At 39.9% G+C, this 19238-nt stretch overlaps 2 protein-coding genes across 2 annotated transcripts in view; one reads left to right on the top strand and one right to left on the bottom strand.

Moving 5' to 3' along the window:
* Positions 1 to 261: 261 nt before the first annotated feature.
* Positions 262 to 8297, top strand: LOC111323576 (roundabout homolog 1). The gene is made up of 7 exons (XM_022926961.2): positions 262 to 387; positions 1972 to 2265; positions 2814 to 3098; positions 3786 to 4115; positions 4647 to 4979; positions 5480 to 5620; positions 7323 to 8297. The coding sequence occupies exons 1-7, from the start codon at positions 339 to 341 to the stop codon at positions 7787 to 7789; spliced, it is 1899 nt and encodes a 632-aa protein (XP_022782696.2). The 5' UTR covers positions 262 to 338; the 3' UTR covers positions 7790 to 8297.
* Positions 8084 to 19238, bottom strand: part of LOC111323577 (uncharacterized) — a 27015-nt gene continuing 15860 nt past the window's right edge. The window contains exons 21-31 of the mRNA XM_022926963.2: positions 18271 to 18303; positions 17790 to 17832; positions 17183 to 17271; positions 14906 to 14982; positions 13962 to 14055; positions 12753 to 12828; positions 12071 to 12148; positions 11091 to 11169; positions 10915 to 10998; positions 10543 to 10610; positions 8084 to 10003 (exon numbers count right to left, since the gene is read on the bottom strand). Of these exons, the coding sequence (XP_022782698.2) occupies positions 9803 to 10003; positions 10543 to 10610; positions 10915 to 10998; positions 11091 to 11169; positions 12071 to 12148; positions 12753 to 12828; positions 13962 to 14055; positions 14906 to 14982; positions 17183 to 17271; positions 17790 to 17832; positions 18271 to 18303 (922 nt within the window). The 3' untranslated portion in view covers positions 8084 to 9802. The remainder of the gene's footprint in view (positions 10004 to 10542; positions 10611 to 10914; positions 10999 to 11090; positions 11170 to 12070; positions 12149 to 12752; positions 12829 to 13961; positions 14056 to 14905; positions 14983 to 17182; positions 17272 to 17789; positions 17833 to 18270; positions 18304 to 19238) is intronic.

Raw genomic sequence — 19238 nt, 5'->3', positions numbered from 1 at the left:
ACGTACGGGTAGTTTCTTTTTTTTTTTTTTTCTTTTTCGATTTAAGATGAGACTAGAAATAAATTACTTATTGGGGCAGGTGTTGCCAACAAACGTTTGCCCGCCAATTTCAGCAGCATGAGAACAAACGTCGTTTGCGTTGAAATTATTGCACTGTTTTTGCCTGAAATCTGTTGATTGTTTTGTCTCAATAAGACGCTTGTAGGGGCGTTATTAACGCTCTAATGTAGATCGCGTGGTTTTAATCCGGTGTATAAATATCATGACTTTATTCGGAAATTCTCAACTTGAATGTGTGGATTTGAAATCGCTACGTTCAATCAAACTACAAGGCGAATATGTATTTTGGGGCTGCTTCTATCCTTTGGGTGGTCCTTTTGTCCCCAAGTGAGTATCTTTCCTGTATTTCAGCCTTTTTTCCAATTGTTTCATTTCTATTTACAAATTCTTTTTTGGCACAAAAAATTGAAATACTGAAAGTTTGTTTCTAACTGAAAACCAAACTACCTTTTAAAGCGATACCATCTACGATTCAAAAGCAGAAATTGGACTGGAGTATACCAACGTAATGCTGGGCTAGCGAAGAGACAAACCTCAGAAAATGGCTTGTATTATTATGGACAAATCTTCGATTTTCTTCCTGAGTTTTGCCAATAGATAAATTTTAGTTCCCACTTTCCCTTCCGTTTGAAATAATCATTTTCTTTCGCTTGCATTAGACAGAGCGAGTAACTCGATCTCTCCCCCACGAGTCAAATACAGTTTAGGCGGCGTGCTACCTCTTGATTCTAGACAATATCATGAATTTAATGTCAAGAGCAATATCTCACATACAACCAAACAATTCTGCTTTTGATCCTCACAACTGTTCTATAACCACCGAACTCAAAATTGTCGACACTCTTTAATTGGCTTCTACAAATAGTTTTCAAAATACACGCAAATTCGAATTGGCCGATAAATCTTTCGTATTTCTAGAAAGCATAGAGTATACACAACAAAATTGGTCGAAAAATGTATATTAGTTAAAAGTATATATACATATATAAAAGAAGAGCAAAATCCTCGATGTCTTCTGATGCGCTAATTTTGTCTTCATAATGCTCTATAAAAAAACAAATATGATAATTTTTTTATTTTCCTTAAATGAAAAACCCATGACGAATTGGCAATTGAAAGTCACTTGAATATAAAAAGCTACTACAATTATTGATAACCAAGATAAAGGAGAAATGCCCAAGGGCTAGACACTTAACCAGGTCAATACTAATAATATATTCTCACCTCTTCGCCAATGGGAAGCTTGAATAATTCTGCAAGCAGAACTTAGAGACTAATTTTCGAGTTCTAACATCGAGCTTTCAGTCGGTAGAAAATTGTCAGATACCTGACCAGAATTTGACCGAGGTTGGAAAAAAATTTGTGCAGTGGGAAGACACATAAATGTTGTCTAAATTGTAACTCGTGAACGTGCGGTTGGGAATCATTCTGCGATAGAGACCAGACCGCTAACATATCGAATTCGCGAAGGGGACTTTGAACGCGATGTTCAATGAGTTTGATTAAAAATCCTGAAAAGTACCTAATGAGTCTCTTAACCGAAACGAACGTTGACGCCGAGTTAAATCAGCCCCGAAGTTCTTTTTTTTTTTTTCTTTTTTTTTTTTTTACGATTATTGGACAGTTTTTCATCGAGGAATTTCCATCCATGTCTCATATCTAAACGTGTGATTTTATCTACGCAGACAAAAAACATAATCCAAATATCGTTGGAGCAATGATCAATGTCACTAGACATGACGGTATTATCCAAAGTAATTTGAATATATCAACAAAGTTGAAATGGTAAATTGGCCACCGTAACGATTACAAAAGCTGACGTTTCGAGCCGTTTAGCCCTTTGTCGGAGCGAAACGATTGATTCGCTCCGACGAAGGGCTAACTGAGACATAAGTGTTGCTTAACTCGCAGGTTTTTCTGGAACCTACGGCATTTCAACCAGGATACAAGTTCATCCAATAAACACAAGCTTTGATCCGGGAGACAACCTCACCTTGACTTGCCTAACAGGGCAAAAAGGCCTCGGTGACGTAATCGATTGGTACAAAGATGGTCAACCAATCAACAATAGTGTGTTTTCGAATTCTTCCCGCTGGACAGAAATTTCCCTGATAAACATTACCAAGAAGGACGCAGGGAAGTATGAATGCGCAGTCAGGAAAAATGACGAATATGACAAGGGTGTCTTCCAACTTCACTTAAACTGTAATTAAATGCAACATGTTCAAACTGACACTTTAACTTTTAAGTAGTTGCTGCTTGGCCAGGCTCGAAGGGAGAGGACCAAGCACTGACTCGGAGAAAATAATTATTCAAACGATTTCTAAGAAACAAGCAAATGAACACTCACTTTCTAAAGAGGTTAAACATAATCTTAAGGATTACATGAAATGTTGACATTATCCCTGTTTTCTACGTTTAATTTTTCTAGTATGAATTCGAAAACAAAAAATTATTAAAGGAGGTACGTTTCTAAAGAAATTAAGGTGCTCTGTCGGTGGGAGGTAGTACAACATATTTTGGTTTTATCAACTGAGTTCATGAATGTAAATTGGCTTCAAAAATAATTTCTAAAGCTAATATTTCAAACCCTTCTTGAGAGCGAATAGAGGAATTGTTTGTTCTGTCCCAACATCAAAAATTTGACCCGGTTCATTGGTTATTTGTTTGTTTGTTCGTCTGCCTGTATGTTGAAATCCATAAATTTATCCTTTATGTCTGATCTGTCTTTTCTCTTTCGCGTATGTGTCAAGCTGCCCCCAGAATACTACCGTTGCCAAAGCTTGTGGAAATCGAGGAGGGGAGTGAGAGACTGATCCCGTGCGGAGCTGAAGGGTGGCCGACACCTACCATCAAATGGAAACGAGATACACAGGAAATATCAGAGAGCGACGATTTCAGTTTACGGAAAGATCCGAATGAAAACAGAGTGGCGTTGAAGATCAAGTCAGCTGAAATTCGTCTCCAGGGGAACTACACGTGTGAGGCTATGAACGCATTTGGTAAAGCAAGTCAAACCGTAACGGTCGATATTGAAGGTGAGAGCGACCGATTTGGGCGCAAGCTTTGAAAGCGATTTTTTGCTTGAATTATTGACCGATTCAGTGACTGACAGATTGACTGACTGATTGATTGACTGACTGACTGACTGACTGACTGACTGACTGACCGACCGGCCGATAGACCAACCGACTGAACGATTCCTGATTGACTGACTGACTGACTTAATGGCTGAATCACTGCATCTGCGATTGATTTAATCGTATAAATGAATAAATGAGGGATTGACTGATTAAACGACTGAACTAAGCACCGATTGAAAAATTGTTTGATTGTGTATTCCAAGGATTGATTGATTGATTCATTCATTGACTGATTAAATCAGTAAGTGATTGAATGGTGGATAAGTCGAGTGACCAGGAGATCGTTTTATTGATCCGTTTATTAACTCATTGACTACTTGGCTCAAAGATTGATACCTTCTTGGATAAACTTCATAAACCAGGAAGGAGAATTATGTGACATTTGTAAAGTACTAACACCACTTCGCTCTCTTGGGATTTTATCCTGGAACTTTTTCGTTCATTTTCATCTCGTCAGTATTTAATTAACCAAGTATATAAAGAAAGAGCAACAATTTCAAAGAAAAATTGAATTGAAAAAGAGGAATTGCAAGCACATTACGGCTTTTTTCACTCTACATATCTTTTTTTTTTTTTTAACAGAATCCTCACCGCTGCAAGTTCCTGAGATCATACCTCATCCTCGCTACAAGATTACCACCAAAGGTTCAAATGTCACTTTAACGTGTGACGTCTTGTATGTTAGCTGGTTCTTATCTGATCACTACTGGTTATTCAACGGAACGGTATTTTATCCAAGTCAAGAACCGAGCCGTTATAGAGAAGACACAGTTCAATTTCACTACAACTTTACAATGGTGCTTCACATTCTAAATGTTTCTGAAAAAGATGAAGGGCGGTACGAATGTGAAGTATTTAATTTGGAGCAAAAAGCCATAAGCCCTAAAATGACCGTAATTGTTGATGTAAAAGGTAAGTCTACCTGTCTTGTAATACTTTACATCATACAGCTGCCTCCGCGAAAGAGCAAAATGAAGCGAATCCTGTATTTCCATGAGAAACACGAGCGCGCAAGAATGCTTTCTTCGCATGAGAGATGCTGGGGCTTCACTGTTGGCGCTCCAACTTCGAGCCCTGGAGTAACTGTCTTGGGCTCATGGCCAATAATCTTTAATTTAACAGTGCCTCTACCTTTTTCACTCAGCAGTATAGAAAGGTACTCTGGCCAACTCCCAAGAAAGCCTGACAAAATACTGGGTGGGCCTGGGGGTGAGCCGGAAGGAATTAGCTTCCAATGAAGGAGGATTAGCAATGCTCATAGTCGCTGTATGCTTACACTAATTACAAAATCCTCCATGGAATCCTGAATGACTTATCAAAATGGTGAAGTGGAACAAACTTGAAGAAATCAGGAAGCAGAAGAAGAGCATTCCATAGATGTGGTTCTTAATTTTCCCATTTCAGACCATTGTGATTACATCATTGTTGTGTCCTCTCTTCCAGATAACGTCCAAAACATTTCGACCAAATGGGAAACAGTGTATGCGGCTCTCAACACCCAGGTACAACTCAAATGCACATCGATGTACCAAGCTTTCTTAGAGGTGGCAACGTTTTGGATGTTTCAAGGCAACAAATTGAACCAATCAGATCCACGCTACAAAACATACACGCTCGGGGTTGAAAGCTCGGAGGCGAGACGGAAAAGCGAAGAGATGATCCTGGTTATCAGCAATGTGTCTGAATCTGATTTTGGTACATACACTTGTGCATTGAGTAGTTCCTTCGGAATGTCTACGGAGAAGATAGCCCTAGAGGAAGCAAAACACGAAATTGGTAGAGTGAAATATTCTTAATTTTAAGAGCGTCGTGCATAGTTGATTAGGTCTCTAATCTGATGGTGCAAGTGTAGAGGGCCATTGACAGTGAGGTATGCCGCATTATCATGTCTTTGCTCTGGAGTGTTTTGGTGGGCTACCCTTTTCCATCTCACCCGGCAAATTTCGAACTCATCTCGGCAACGGGAAGAACTGTTCGAATGGAATTAGTTTTACCCGGGTTCCCATATCACAATTTCGACTGAAAGTGTCACCTCGGAAAGTGAGCCAGCCCGGTTGATAACTGTTCGTTGTTTTTTCGCAAAAAGGAACTCGGCCAGCATCCAGCCATCTTGACCGAACGAGCTTGATTAATAACGCATATATATAATCTCGTCTTTAGTCCTAAAACAGTGGCTGGCTAACCAAGCCCTTCGCTATGCCACTCTTCTTGATCTTCATTCTGTTTGAGCTGTAATTCACTCTTGAATGTAAAGTTTTACTACTTACATTTCGTAGAGTTTGCACCATCCGATGACAGCTCTTCCTCTATGTGGATTATTCTCTTCCCCGTTGTTGCTGGGGGAATTCTCTTGGCTTTGATTGCACTGGTTTCCCTTCGAAGGATGATAAAAAAAAGGCAAGAGTGGAAACAGCAAGGTACATCATCAGTAGTTCGTAACTGAAAACTAACTTCTATCGACCACCGGCCAAAAAAGGATCTCAAATGGAAATGTCCAAGGAAACTAACACCATAATTCACTGATTTTGTGACTGGGGTACCTCCTCATTTGTACGCCAACAACTGAGGGCGTATTTAAGAAATTTACCGTTTTTTAAGTACTGAAAGTGGTACTTTGTAAGTTGTGTAATATATAACCTGATTTTTGTTGATAAGGCTTATTTCACAGTTTTATGTAACTTAGTAAAATGTCAGCGTCCATTAAACCACCACTTCAAGAACAGAGTGTATTTAGTAATATTAGTAAGGTTCATGTTTGAGCAAAGAACCGAAGGGGCCAATGATAGGTGGATTATGTACACTACTAAAAGAGGTCTTGGGAAAACTATGAATTTCTATTCAGCTGTTATTCGTAGGCCGCCTCACAGAAGCTCGAGTAAGCAACGAAGGCTCGAGTGAGGTACCAGCAAAGAGTTAGCGAGTGCGAAGGGGGAACGGGCGAGGAAAGAGCGTGGAACGAGTGAGGAAAGAGCGTGGAACGAGTGAGGAAAGAGTGCGCTTGAAATGAAGAACGAAGGAGATAAAAGCGAATAGCAAAGGAGGTAACTGAGAGTTCGAGTAACGAGTGTGGAAATGGAAAGGTACGAGAAACAAACGAGGAAAGGACAGTAAGGAGCGAAAGAGCAACGACTAAGAAAAGATTGATTAGCGACTGAGACATAAACGAGAAACGCCAAGTGAGTAGGAAAAGAACGGATGTATAAACGGAGGATAGGGGCACAGGTGGAGAACGAGTCGTGACTCAGAAACGACCGAGGTACGAAGAATTAGCGAGCAGGAATGAAGAAACACTAGCACACGAATACGGACTGACTACAGTGGACAGTAAGGTAAGAAGGGTCAGTATGAGTGAGACCAAAGTGCGCGGGTGGAATGAACAGAAAGCTAGGTACCAGTGTGTGGTGAGGAGAAAGAAGGAGCGAGGGACATACCGTATATGAGGAGCAATAGAGAGCTTTATACTTACTGATGAGGATAGGAAAAGCAGAGTGCGGAGGGGCAGTGATGGTAATGAAGGGTAAAAAGTGCGGATACGCAAGCGGTCACTAAGCAATTTTCAATTGAAAGTCGAAAGAAAGCCGACGAAGGGCTAACGCTCGAAACGTCAGCTTTTGTAATCGTTACGGTGGCCAATTTACCATTTCAACTTTGTTGATATATCCAAATTATTTCGTTACCCCCACCGACGCAGCCCCAAACAGTTTCTTTAGAAACTACCAGCCGAGATTACATTAGTTTTGCTGTTCCTCTCAAGTAATCACGACTTGGTCCTCTGCGTTTCCCCAGGCTTTGGCAGTTAGGTTGTTTTTACTTTGAGATCTGAATGGCTCATAAAGGTATTTTCTTTCCCTCTGATTGGCCCTTGTGATAGTTTCGGTTTTGATTTAACGACGGTCAATTGAAAAGCGCTCTGAGTTGTTGTCGACAGCCGTACTACCGAAAAAAAGAAATGTGAACGATTACTTGGCACCAGTGTACCCGGTTTGTGGATTTTGTTATAAATAGTTTCTTAACGAGGGCTTAAATACTCAAATGACTGAAAACAAACAATTTGCACCAATGTTCCGCGGAACCACACTCTTTCCAAGAATTAGACTACCGATTAAATTTGTTTTGCAGGCAAAACTTGTGACGGAAAGTTCAAATACGATGTTTTCGTGACATTCAGCAACAAGGACCGTCATTGGGTGGCTAGCAACATAATTCCCCTCTTGGAGGGGAACCAAGTCAAATACTGCATCCACAGTAGGGACTTTGAACTGGGAAGGCCTCTGACGGACAACATGGCGGAGAGTGTCTACTCCAGTCGCAAGGTACTGGCGGTGATGTCCAAGAACTACTTGGACAGTAAGTTTTGCAAGGGAGAACTAGAAATGGCGCTGTATCGAAGTAAAATTGCACATGAAGGTTCTTTGTTGGTCGTCAGAATTGACGGAATAAGGAAAAAGAAACTGCCGAAAGCATTACGAGAACAGATATTTGTGGATTATCACAGTGATAAGAACCGTGGCAGTTGGGAAAAAAGGCTACTGCGATTTCTTGTTGAAAGTGAGCTCAATCAAAATCGATACATCACTAAACTATGAGGCTTTTATTTTACCGTTTCGATCCCGAGCACAGACACGAAGTTTTGTAAGTCGATGATTATTATGACATTAAGCTGCCGTACAGTACATTTTTCACCCATCATTAGCACGTGCTGTAGAGTACATTAACACGTGCTGTAGAGTACATTAGCACGTGCTGTAGAGTACATTAGCACGTGCTGTAGAGTACGTGCTGTACCGTACATTTTTCACCCATCATTAGCACGTGCTGTAGTTTTTGTTAACAGGCGGCACTTAGTGGTTGATAGAGGATCAGCAAAAGACTCGAGAGAATTTTATGTCGATAAAATAGATTTTATTTGGTATTCTGGTTTTGAATATAATCAAAATTGTAGATTTGTGTTACTTTACAATAGAAGAGGATACGAAATTGTTTGACTTCTTGCGAATATCAAAAGCTAGTGCGTCGTAAATTCATGTATTTCAAATAGGTTCTCGCAAATTAATAATTGCTGACCAAGAATAAACTTTCGAACATTTGAAAAAATATGTCTCTCTCTTCAAATAGAAGATGGCACAATGGCTTTGTTTTGTAATTTTAGGAAATTATGCTTCTAAACCTCACCACCAAAACTGATATAAAACTGTCAAGTTGTAATTTATCATAAAAAGCACTATTTCAATAATTTGTTATTTTACAGACATTGATGAAATATCAACATTTCTCCTCTTCTCGAAAACATGACACCTCCCCGCGCAAGGATCGCTATCGTATACCTTTACTTAGGAAGACAGCAATGTCTTCGAGTAGTAAAGTTCATCTACATGGCGGTTTCATGATGTGAAATTTCTCTCCTCGCGTTCAACTCGATATCAAGTTGAATACTCAATGAGAAATTCCACATCTACACGAGTCCGTGTATTATTCCCTATTTAATTTCATTTCAGAAGATGAAGTAGCTTTTTTGCGAGCTAAGTAAACGTCCAGGTGATATCTACATTTAGTGCTATTTAAAACGTTTTAAAAAATTGTCTGTGATTCAGATGATATTTATATAAATTAAACAGATCATTGCATTTCCGCTTTTGGATACAAATTCATCTTCTTGTGCTGATAAACTAAATTCGTATCCGCGCGCAGCCATGTGATATCCTCCATATAATTTGAACAAATTTACATTATTATTGAGAAATATTTCCAGGTATTTAAAAAGGCTTTGTCGATGTTCATATAATTTCGATACATAATATATCTTATTAACCAAGCGCAAGGGCTGGGAGAATATTGGCCCGAGGTCTTGACAGTACGGACCGAGCGCAGCGAGGTCCGTACAAAAAAGACCGAGGGCCGATTATTCTTCCAGTACGGTCCCGAGCAAGCTTGGTTAATAAGAGATTTATTATACGACTGAAGTTCAAAGGGACACAAGTGCGGTATCATTTGGGACCATTTGGGACAGTGCCCGGTCCAATACTGAGAGAATATTGACCGGCAATAGAGCATTTTGATTGGTTGATTTTAGTTATTGGCCCTCTGACTGCCCGAGTCGTGTAATAAAAAATCATCTGACACGTGTGGCTCCGCCGCACACTTTAAACGAAAAACAGACGTGATGGAGCGCGAGCATAGCCAGAAAAAGCCGATCATTAATAAAGTAAGAAAGACGAAGCGAAAGAGGAAGAACCGCGTTCGTATGATAAACTACATATTGACAAAGGTAGCTAGTGCCAAACGGAAAATATTAGGCCGTCAGTGACAACGTACGGACATCGCACCAAATATTTTCTTGTTTGTCTCTCCCACCCAGTCCATCAGTACATAATATTTCAAATACGTTACAAAACCGGTGCTAACGCCAAACAAAGAATCTCGCCGGTCTTATTTCGAAAAAAATCCCACAACAATGTGGTCTCGATTAATAATACAGAAAAACCCTATTACAAGCTGTCCATGAGCCCAACTAGGTAAGGCGAGAAACTCTCACTATTTCTTCGGCGCACTTCCCCGCATCGTGGGAGAATAACACATGGAAAGTCAAATTCCCGCGAGCTCTATCTTGTCCGTGCCCTACTCTGGGAAGGAGGAGGCGACCACATGTCACAAGCGGTGGGTGGTGGTGGTGGGGCTGCTTGTGACTGTTCAGGGTTGGCTATGGTATGCGGTCTTGGTTGATCGTGAGCATGCGTATACCATGGGTGTCCTGCTTGGTTGTATCTTTTGCTCTGCTCGAAGAGATTAAGAATTGACGCTTGCTAATCAAAGTCAAGAAAAAAAGCACGTGACACGATACGAAGGTTTCAATTTATACCAAACAAGAACCCGTTAACTGGGCTATCAGTATTATTTTAAAGAAGTAGAAATGTTAAAGAGGAGCGGTTCAGACATTTCTCCTTTCTTTTTATGACCTGAAGGGGAAAGATTATTTTATGAACCGATGCCGTAACGGCTGATACCTCGCTCGAGGCTGGGTTTTCCACTTACATACTCTAGAGGATGCCGAGAAAGACTTGTAGTTAAAATTATTTAAGAAGTGCTTTTCGGTTGATTTGACCTTCCTCGCTCAACTTATAATCGTAAGAACTGAGCTTACTTAAGTTAAAGGATCAACCGGTCAGCTGCCCTCTTTTGGACGGCAACGGGTAATTGTAACCACCGCTAATGTCATGTTACGCTTCAGTTGAATGATTGTGTTCTATTCCCTTGATGTGGTGTATGAAATAGTATGTAACAGTTAAAGCTAAGAGTGAATTGAGAAGATAGTGATCTAAGTAAACTCTTTGTTAAAGGATACAGCTTCTGATGGCACAGATGGCAGCTTGAACATAGATGGCGGTTGTGTAAGTCGGCCCTGAGATGAACCTAAGTAAAAATGACGAAAAAATAACTGGGTCATAACCCATGCCTTCAAAACATAAAAGATGATAAGAAACACGTGCGTGAAACAAAGATTTGTCAAAAATTACTATTCAAGACACCGCATTGTGGAAAGCTTAAAACCAAGGGAGGTAACGGAGGAATTTTTCAAATACTGAACTACAATAAGATTTTTTCCTATAAAAAAAAGCTCAAAGAATCTTGAATCAGGAGATTTTTCTACTACTTTAACCAAAATTCAAGGGCCCAAGACTGTACCAACTCTTTTGATCATATAAAATGCTCTTACCTGGTGGGTGAAAGTACGAGTGGGCCTTGGGCGAGAACACGTGGCCAGTGCGTGTTGGCATGAATACAGCAGGGAGACAGATATCTAATACAGAAAAAAATCACATCATATAACAAATAAAAGCTAACAGGCACCATAAAAATGAAAAGGAAAAGGAAAAAGAGAGAAGGACAAACCAGTATCTTCTTCCCTTTCTTCTTCAGCGTGGACCAGTCTGTTTTGTACAGCCATTTGTAGTTCATACCGTTCTTGTATCTACAGAGAAAGAATCGTAAAATCCAGTATAAGCAAGAACACACAGACATAAAAACTATTTTATTTATTTTATTTCTATTTAAAAAGTATTTTATTTAACAACGGGCGCTTTTCAACCAGGGCGATGACAAATTCCAAACGCTTCTATAACATCAAAAAGCTCCTATCCACCAAAAATGGGAGACAGAAAGAGAAAGAGAAAACAGTACATCTGTGTTTATCAGCGATTGCATCTTCAGAACTCCAAATGATTTCTAACTTAAAACATGACAGCGAGTGCGAGTCAAAGCCGATTTCGAAAAAATAAATAAAGTAAATCCCGTAGTTTTCATCTCAAGTCCAAGTGCACAAGTATTTGTATTAAGAGTGTTTTTCGATTGATTGTCGAACAAGAGGAGAACATCATTGGAAACCAAACGGAAAACAGGGTAAAAAATAAGCAAACTGTCTAAAGCGCGAAAAAATCTAAGTGATCCTGCTTTATTGGTGTAAGAGCGCTGTTCGGTTGAATGTCGTAAGACCAAAACCAAAGCAGTCGCAAGGGAACAATCAGATGAAAGAAAATTATCGGGGGCAGCCAAAGAGAACTCAATCTAAAAAACGTGAGGGAAACTTGAGTGACCAAGTCACGGCTGCTCGCGGTTTTGAATCTGATTGGTTGAGAATGTACCACGAGTTTTCAGGACCATTCCCATGGCGATGTACAACAAACCTGAAGCAATTTCGGATTACTAAATTGAAATTCCTTCAGCTTAGCACCTGACTAGTTGAGAGCCTGGTACGAGGTTTCTCAACCAATCAAAGAGCGAAGCCAAGCGAAACCATTGCCATCGTTCCGTCACTCATGCGATTATTGCTATAATATATATTGTATACTGCTTGTTCTAGTGTAAAAACTCACTGCTCGGCGTGTTTTGTCAGTAAGTTCCTGATGGTATTTAGAGCTGTTTTCATTAAACAAATGGAGCCGAACGAGGAACTGAAACAGGAGGGATAATACAATGATAAGACACTTGAGCAAAAGAGAAAACTGACAGTGTAAAACTAAACATTAAACTGGCAAGTCACGTGTCAGTTTCGTTTACAAAATAAAACGTTTCAAACTTATTCTAATACAACTAATTTGAACTTATCATGAGGTTTTAAATGTACCTAACACCGAGAATTTTAAGAAAACGGGAAACTCCTGACTATTGGGGCGACCACAGTTCCTTTCCTTAAGTTCTAATACGCTTTAGACAGCGATCGGTCATCACCAATGATACAAGGAGGAGATAAGTCGTAACGAACGAGTAAGACAATTCGTTGATGCTCTGAAAGCACACACACACACACATTATTGAATTACAGGAACAATGATAACAGCAACAACAACAATAACGATGACAGAGACAACAAAACTTAACCACAACAATGGCAGTAACAACGACAAAGTCAAGTATATCTAATATTGCACCATGCAAAATGATCTTTCCATAACCACCACCATCACCTTGACAACTGGGATGCCTTGATATAAGCAAGAGTCCTTATTCATAGCTATCAAACAAATTAGACGTCTTACAAACTTATTCAACACTTACATCTTCGGGTAAATCTTTACCCCACTCTGGTAAGTTAGGGATGCGGGGTCTTGGTTTCCGAGGCTGAGATTGTGGCCTGAAGGATTGATAAAGATCACATTGAAAAAACTAAAGCGATCTCGAGAAAAAGTACACATAAAAACCGGTGTGTAAAGAACTAAAAGCTCCCTCTGGAAGGAAACAACTATTTTCTAGATGGAGTATAAAATTATTTCGACAGGCCAATAAAACACTTGACGGAACTTTATCTTGGATAAGTACGAGTAAATTTTGAGAAAAGTTGAAGTTCCGAGCATTAGTCCCTGGTGTCAACGATCTTAGAGGTTTTGTATTGAAAAGAAGAATACTCCTTGCTGATTTTCTATTCAGATTTTGGCTTTGCGTAACATACGTGCACGCATGAAATTATGTACGGATCTGTTTTTGTCTGTCTCAAATGCATCCCACAAATTATATAATTTGCTGCCAGATAGGCATCTTTCAGCTTACAATACTAGACACCGGCGCGTTTTTAACATGCCGCGCTTTCGCACTGATCGTTTTAAATCTTCATTTATCCCGGCTAAGTGCGCGTGTGCTAACCTAGATTTTTAGCTATTCCACTGCTCTATATTAGTTATAGTTGTTATCTTAGTAATTTTATTTAGGTCTTAGCATTTTTGTAATTGGTTGTCTTATATAGTCTTACATAATCAAAGATTGTGAAGAGCACGCAATTCAGCCTATGGCTGCAATGTATTTTATTTGGTAATAAACTATCTCATCTCTATCTCTCATCTCGCTCATTGCACTCACATCCCTATTTCTTCCCCATACTCAAATACTCAAAAGAAATTCACTCGAAGCCATAGCCACTGGTAATGCAAAAAAAGCAAACAAACAAATAAACAAACAAACAAACAATCGCTTTTTGATTGAGTATGATAAGATCCAAACCAAAGTAATTACGACGCGTACGGCTAATCAGAACAAAATCCCTGAGGGGAGGTGGGTTGGTTACAAGATAGTGACTATCTGGGGGCTGTCTGAACACATGGGAAGCCCGTGGATACAGCAGACACTAACTTTCAGTGTGAGCTGTTAACTGTACATTATGGTACCAAAAAGAAGTTAAGGAACCTCACTACTACTAACCAAAAGCTTAGTCCTGTTACATTTAAATTTCCTGTTGGAGCAGACCCATATACTTTGTCCCCTTCCATCTCTTACCTCGCTTCTGATGGCGGTCGCGGCGATTTCCCCTGTTCGGGTGATGGCGATCTTACCAGTGAAGGAGGCCTGAAAAGCATCGGTGAGGTAGCAGCTATAGGAAACAAAACAAAAGAGATTCGTTTTTGCAAGCCTAACATCTTGATTCACAAATGAGATCAAACATAACAATTATAGGCAATGCACTCCTTTATTTGGCAATGCTGATAATCAAGGCAATATGTGAAAAGATAGGAAGTGCGACTCATACTGAAAATAGACTGCAATAGTCGGAGAATAGTCCTTTTTACAGTTGTGGGCTTGGTGGCCAAGCCTTTGAACAGGAGTGAGGCTAAGTGTGACCTTGTTATGATAATGTTGCTGCTTTTCAAATACAAATTTCTTTGTTATCATGCTAACTAGATACAGGTCTCTATCACAACAAGGTCACCCTTAGCCTCACTCCTGTTCAAAGGCTTGGTCACCAAGCCCACAACTGTAAAAGGGACTATTGCGTACAGTACCTCAAATTTATGTAATATCGTGGGAGGAAGAGGAACGCTTTACGCCCAATCAAAAAAATTCCGATTGAGATATTCGTGAACTACCTGGAGCGTTTCCGACGCTTAATGCCCAATTGCGAAGAACACCGACGAAAGACTTAGTTAAGTATTTCAAACTTTTTCGAAGTACACAATAGGTGTACGCCCTCAGAAAGCTTTCAGGTCACCCTTAAATTAATAAAGACTGATAGTTTCGAAAGAAACTATTTAGGGCTGCGTCGGTAGGAGTAACGAAATAATCTGGATATATCAACAAAGTTGAAATGGTAAATTGGCCAATTTACTATTTCAACTTTGTTGATATATCCAAATCACACCTTTAAATTAGTTGATTTAGAATAAATCAACTAATAAGAACTTTGTGCGAACAGGAGCTTGAGAAAGGAGACGAAATAAAATTACCGTCAACAACATGATGAGAATATTCCATGTCAGGTGAATACGGTCCCAGTCCTTGAGCAAGCTCGTTTAACCTCTTCCTATGAAAACGGACGGAAAATGACAAACAATACTGAAGCCACAACTGATTAATCAACCAAATTGAAAGACTGGCTGCAAGAGGGAACGCATGGATAATGTTCCAAGAAGTAAGGCAATTAAAAGGGACGAATGTAAAGCTGAATAAATGGCATTTGATTAAAAAAAAAAAAAAGCTAGCTTGGCGCTCGAGTAATGTAACCTGAGCGATCAACCCGTATCAGCATTGTTATTAACTAATACAACATTTTTCTAGGGAAAAAGAAATATTTACAATAGAATTAAAATACCTGACAAAAACAAAATTGATTAACAACAGAGTAGCCCAAAAGACAATATTCGTATTCCCCGACGGTCCTGGGACGAGTAGGCCCTGCGCATGAATGCGAGGCTGATGCGGGGAAAAGTTGAAGAGACTTGTAGTGTTTATGTAGTGATTTCTTCGATTTCGCATAAAAATGCCGAAACATCACTGTTATGCCTACAAATGTACCAACAGCGAGGCTAAGAAAAAGAACCCAATCAATTACCCCGAAGTTGCAAATGTTACTTTCCACTGTTTTCCAACAAATGACGAAAAAAAACAGTACACTCCTGGAATAAGTGAAAAGGAAAGACGTCGAAGGTGGATCGCAGCATGCCGGCTGGAAAGCCTAAATGTCACAAGGCACACTCGTATATGCTCTAAACACTTTGAAGGAGGGTTAGGGCCAACAAAGGCAAGCCCTGTTCCTACGATATTTGATTTTCCTAAACATCTCCGACGAAAAGAAGTGAATCAACGCCAGGATCCGGAGACGAGTCGTTTGAAGAATGCTTCCACGACAAACAGAATTCAGAAGGCAACTAAGCCTGACCAATCGAAGGTTAGAAACCATCTGGATTTCTGGATTTGGGATTAAATCATCTCTTGTAACCAACTTAGCATTCACAACATCACTTATGGACTCACTGTCGTCGGTCAATTCGAGAGCGAGTTTGTAGGCTTTTTCCGTCAGTTCGACTAATTCTTCCCTCTTTTTGTTGGAGACAGATATTCCTCGAGCCTGCAAGTATTTTTTTTTAAGCTCTGGAACCTTCCAGTTTTTAAAATTTACTTCCATTTCTGCCAAACCGGTCATAACTTTCTTGTATTTCGCCGCAACTTTTCCCCGCATTAGCCTCGCATTCACGCGCAAGCGCTCACTCGTCCCAGGGCCGTCGAGGAATACGAATATTATTGCCTATTGACGAGCAAAAGTAAATTGGGTACTGAAGTGAACGAGCATGGTAAGGTGAGTACATTAGTCTGTACAGCGTTCTCATTAAGTATTGAAGATAAAACGAGGATAATTATAAAGCTGACAACTGTTGGTTATCATAAGCGAAAAACCACCAATTTTGTTACAGTCGGTGACAGTCGTTGTTTAACTCAGGCCGTTGTGGGTCGGTAGGGGAGGGTATCTTTGAGAGGGGGGAGGGGGGCGAGGCACTGCTCGCAAACCAGCGAGAAAAAAAGATGAATAGGTCTTTGTGGGGAGGTGGAGATTGTGACGAGATGGCTGTTGGAGCAGGTTCACCTGTAACACCAAATTCAAAGGAATATTCAACGAAGAAATGTAAGATGAACAACCGTGGGAATGAATCGACAGATATTGGAAGTGAAAAGTTTGCCGAGGGCATACGATGGACTCTCGTGAATTTAGATAGCTTTCGCCTTAAACGTGATCCTATCCTCGAACAAGAAGGGAGAGATTCGCTAACCTACCACTATAGGAAATATCACAGAGTCGCGGGAGTAAGTAGTGTAATTTATCATATAAGGGGCAAAATTACTGAATTGTGATTGGTCAAGACAGAGGGCATTTTTTCTTAATTTTTGTAATTGCCCCGGGCAAAATTACTTGAAAATGATTGGCTGAAAATCGCTTAGAAACGGCTGCCAAGGTAAAGAAATTTCTGTTTGTTTTGTAACAATGGCGTCCCGTTTTGCGTGAGATCAGTAAGAAAACATTTTGCCCCTTATATTATAAACAAGTAATCACATGGTTCCTCGTAAAATTAAGGATTAATATCACTTGTGTTTTCGGAAGTGGCAGAAATTTCAGCAATTTCAGCAACTTCCGAAAACACGCGTGATATTAATCCTTAATTTTACTCGGCCCCATGCGATTACCTATACTAACAGGAAGATGTTTACATTCCCCTGAACTCTTTACTTACTCGTACTCCTCTTGTAGTAATTTTATCTCCTCAGCGTGTTGTTCTTTCAAGGCTTTCACATCCCCCTCCGTGTACACGGCCTCTGGAGTCTGAAAGTGAACAAATTCCCAACTGATAGGTCGCACAATCCATTCGTTTTTCCGTTGGGAGAGAGCGCAAAGCTACTCTCGGTGAGGGAAAAAGATTTCTGTAACGACAGCACACTAGTCCTCGCTTCACTCATGTCCAGAAATGCACGCAGTCACAAGAATTGCCGATTTGAGGGAATTCTTCACACCAAGTGAATGTTCATGGACTTCACGATTTGGGCGAATTTTAGTCAAATCTGTCAAAGCAAAATCAGCTTGGCGCATTTGACGATTTTTAAGAATGTTCGCCACATGTATTTGTGGACAGATCTCCTCTTGCCAACCCAAGTTGACAAAATGTTTCTCCGGTGAAGAAAGGTAAAAATAAAATGATAAAAAATGAAAAGGGAATTTCGGGAACTTACAAGTATTTCCTCAGTTTTCTCAGAATGCAATATCCAGGAAAATTCGCACCGATGCACTAGATCAATTTAAAATCAAGACGGAAGCTGAAAATAGAATAATATTGTTTATCTTACCTCTGAAACCTTTTCTTTCACGATGGCCTCTCCCTCTTCTTCCCTACAAGATAATAAACACATCAATAAACAAGAAAAGTAATATATAATTTAAAATGATTTAATCTGTTGAACTATACAAAGAACTGATTAATCAAAAAAGGAATAGTTATGGTCTAAACAAATGTTCTTCAAGTGAAATAAACTGAATCAGAAGAGTGTATTTGGCTGTTGTTTTGGGTATTGATGTTGTCCTACTTCGTTCGAAGACAAGAAACTTTACTTTATTCAAACCTTCGGGATAACATTCCAAGTCTTGGTAAGTAAAAAAGTAATGTCTATATTCAATATATTTTTAAAATTTTTTACTTTGAGTTCTCATTGGTTACTGATCATCGTAATTTTTGTTCTGATTCGAAGTTATGATTACCTTCGTTTTGGTTCTTTCGACATTTAATTGTAAACTACTCAGATGACAGCAGTGTGCCTAAGTAACACTTACTGTTTACGTGATGCTATCTCCGCATCCACCAATCTATAAAAAAAAAGAAACAGTCCTGTTATGATGATGCAAGATACATGGTATTATTAGTTACTCTGTGTATTACAAATGCACTTTATTGTGTGAAAGTGTAGTGTGATCGTTCGGGTGAGTGTAGTCCTGAGAAGGACTGTTGTCGGTGGTTGTGACTGACGTTTCGACAACCTGTGCAGAAGTCATCCACGACGGCGACGGCAACGGGAACGTGAAAAAACATTGGAAGAACAAAAGCCCAGCACGTGCGTTTTAAAACTTTGTTCATTTCTTAGCCGCCGTTTGCAAAACAACGTGGAATCAGCAAAATTTGCGTCGTTTGCGAACCGAAACCGCGACGGCAAATTATTTTCATTTCCATTTGGCCCTCAACGCTACTTTTATGCGTTATGTTGAGTTTGAGGTCTGGCGCCCTATGAGATGGTAAACACATGCAGTCATTTTCGAAATTCTAACTAAAAGTAGAAATTAATTTTTTAATCGACGTCTTCCGTGGCGTTGACCTCCTGACTGCGTAAAGCCTTGGTCAAGCGGCGCATGATAGTCGATGATAGTTGATTCTCTTCAAACTATCATCAACTATCACCAACTATCATTCGCATGGTCAAACGGCCAAAAAACTTCGTGATAGTTGATGAGAGTTCACCGGCAGTCGCGCGAGCAAAGTCACGCGAGCAGCCTGTGACATCTCTGTTGTGTTAATCATTCGAAAAAATGTCCCAAAGGTAGGGCCGGGCCTCATATTCGTCTATTAGACGTAATATCAGGTCATTACTCCATCTCGCCGTTGAAAGTTTAGTGAAACGCTGTTTTTTCGGCGGTGTCTCTTCGAATTCCTGCGAGTTGACGCTTTCTCTAGATTCTTGGTTTTCAATATTTTCTTTCTCATTATTATCTTGGGTATAAAAACGAATTTCTGAAGCTGAAACTGAGCC

Source organism: Stylophora pistillata, chromosome 12 (genome assembly GCF_964205215.1).
Source record: "Stylophora pistillata chromosome 12, jaStyPist1.2, whole genome shotgun sequence".
Lineage (NCBI taxonomy): Eukaryota > Metazoa > Cnidaria > Anthozoa > Scleractinia > Pocilloporidae > Stylophora > Stylophora pistillata.
Note: the sequence above shows the minus strand (reverse complement) of the source record. Positions and strands in the feature narration are given on the sequence as shown.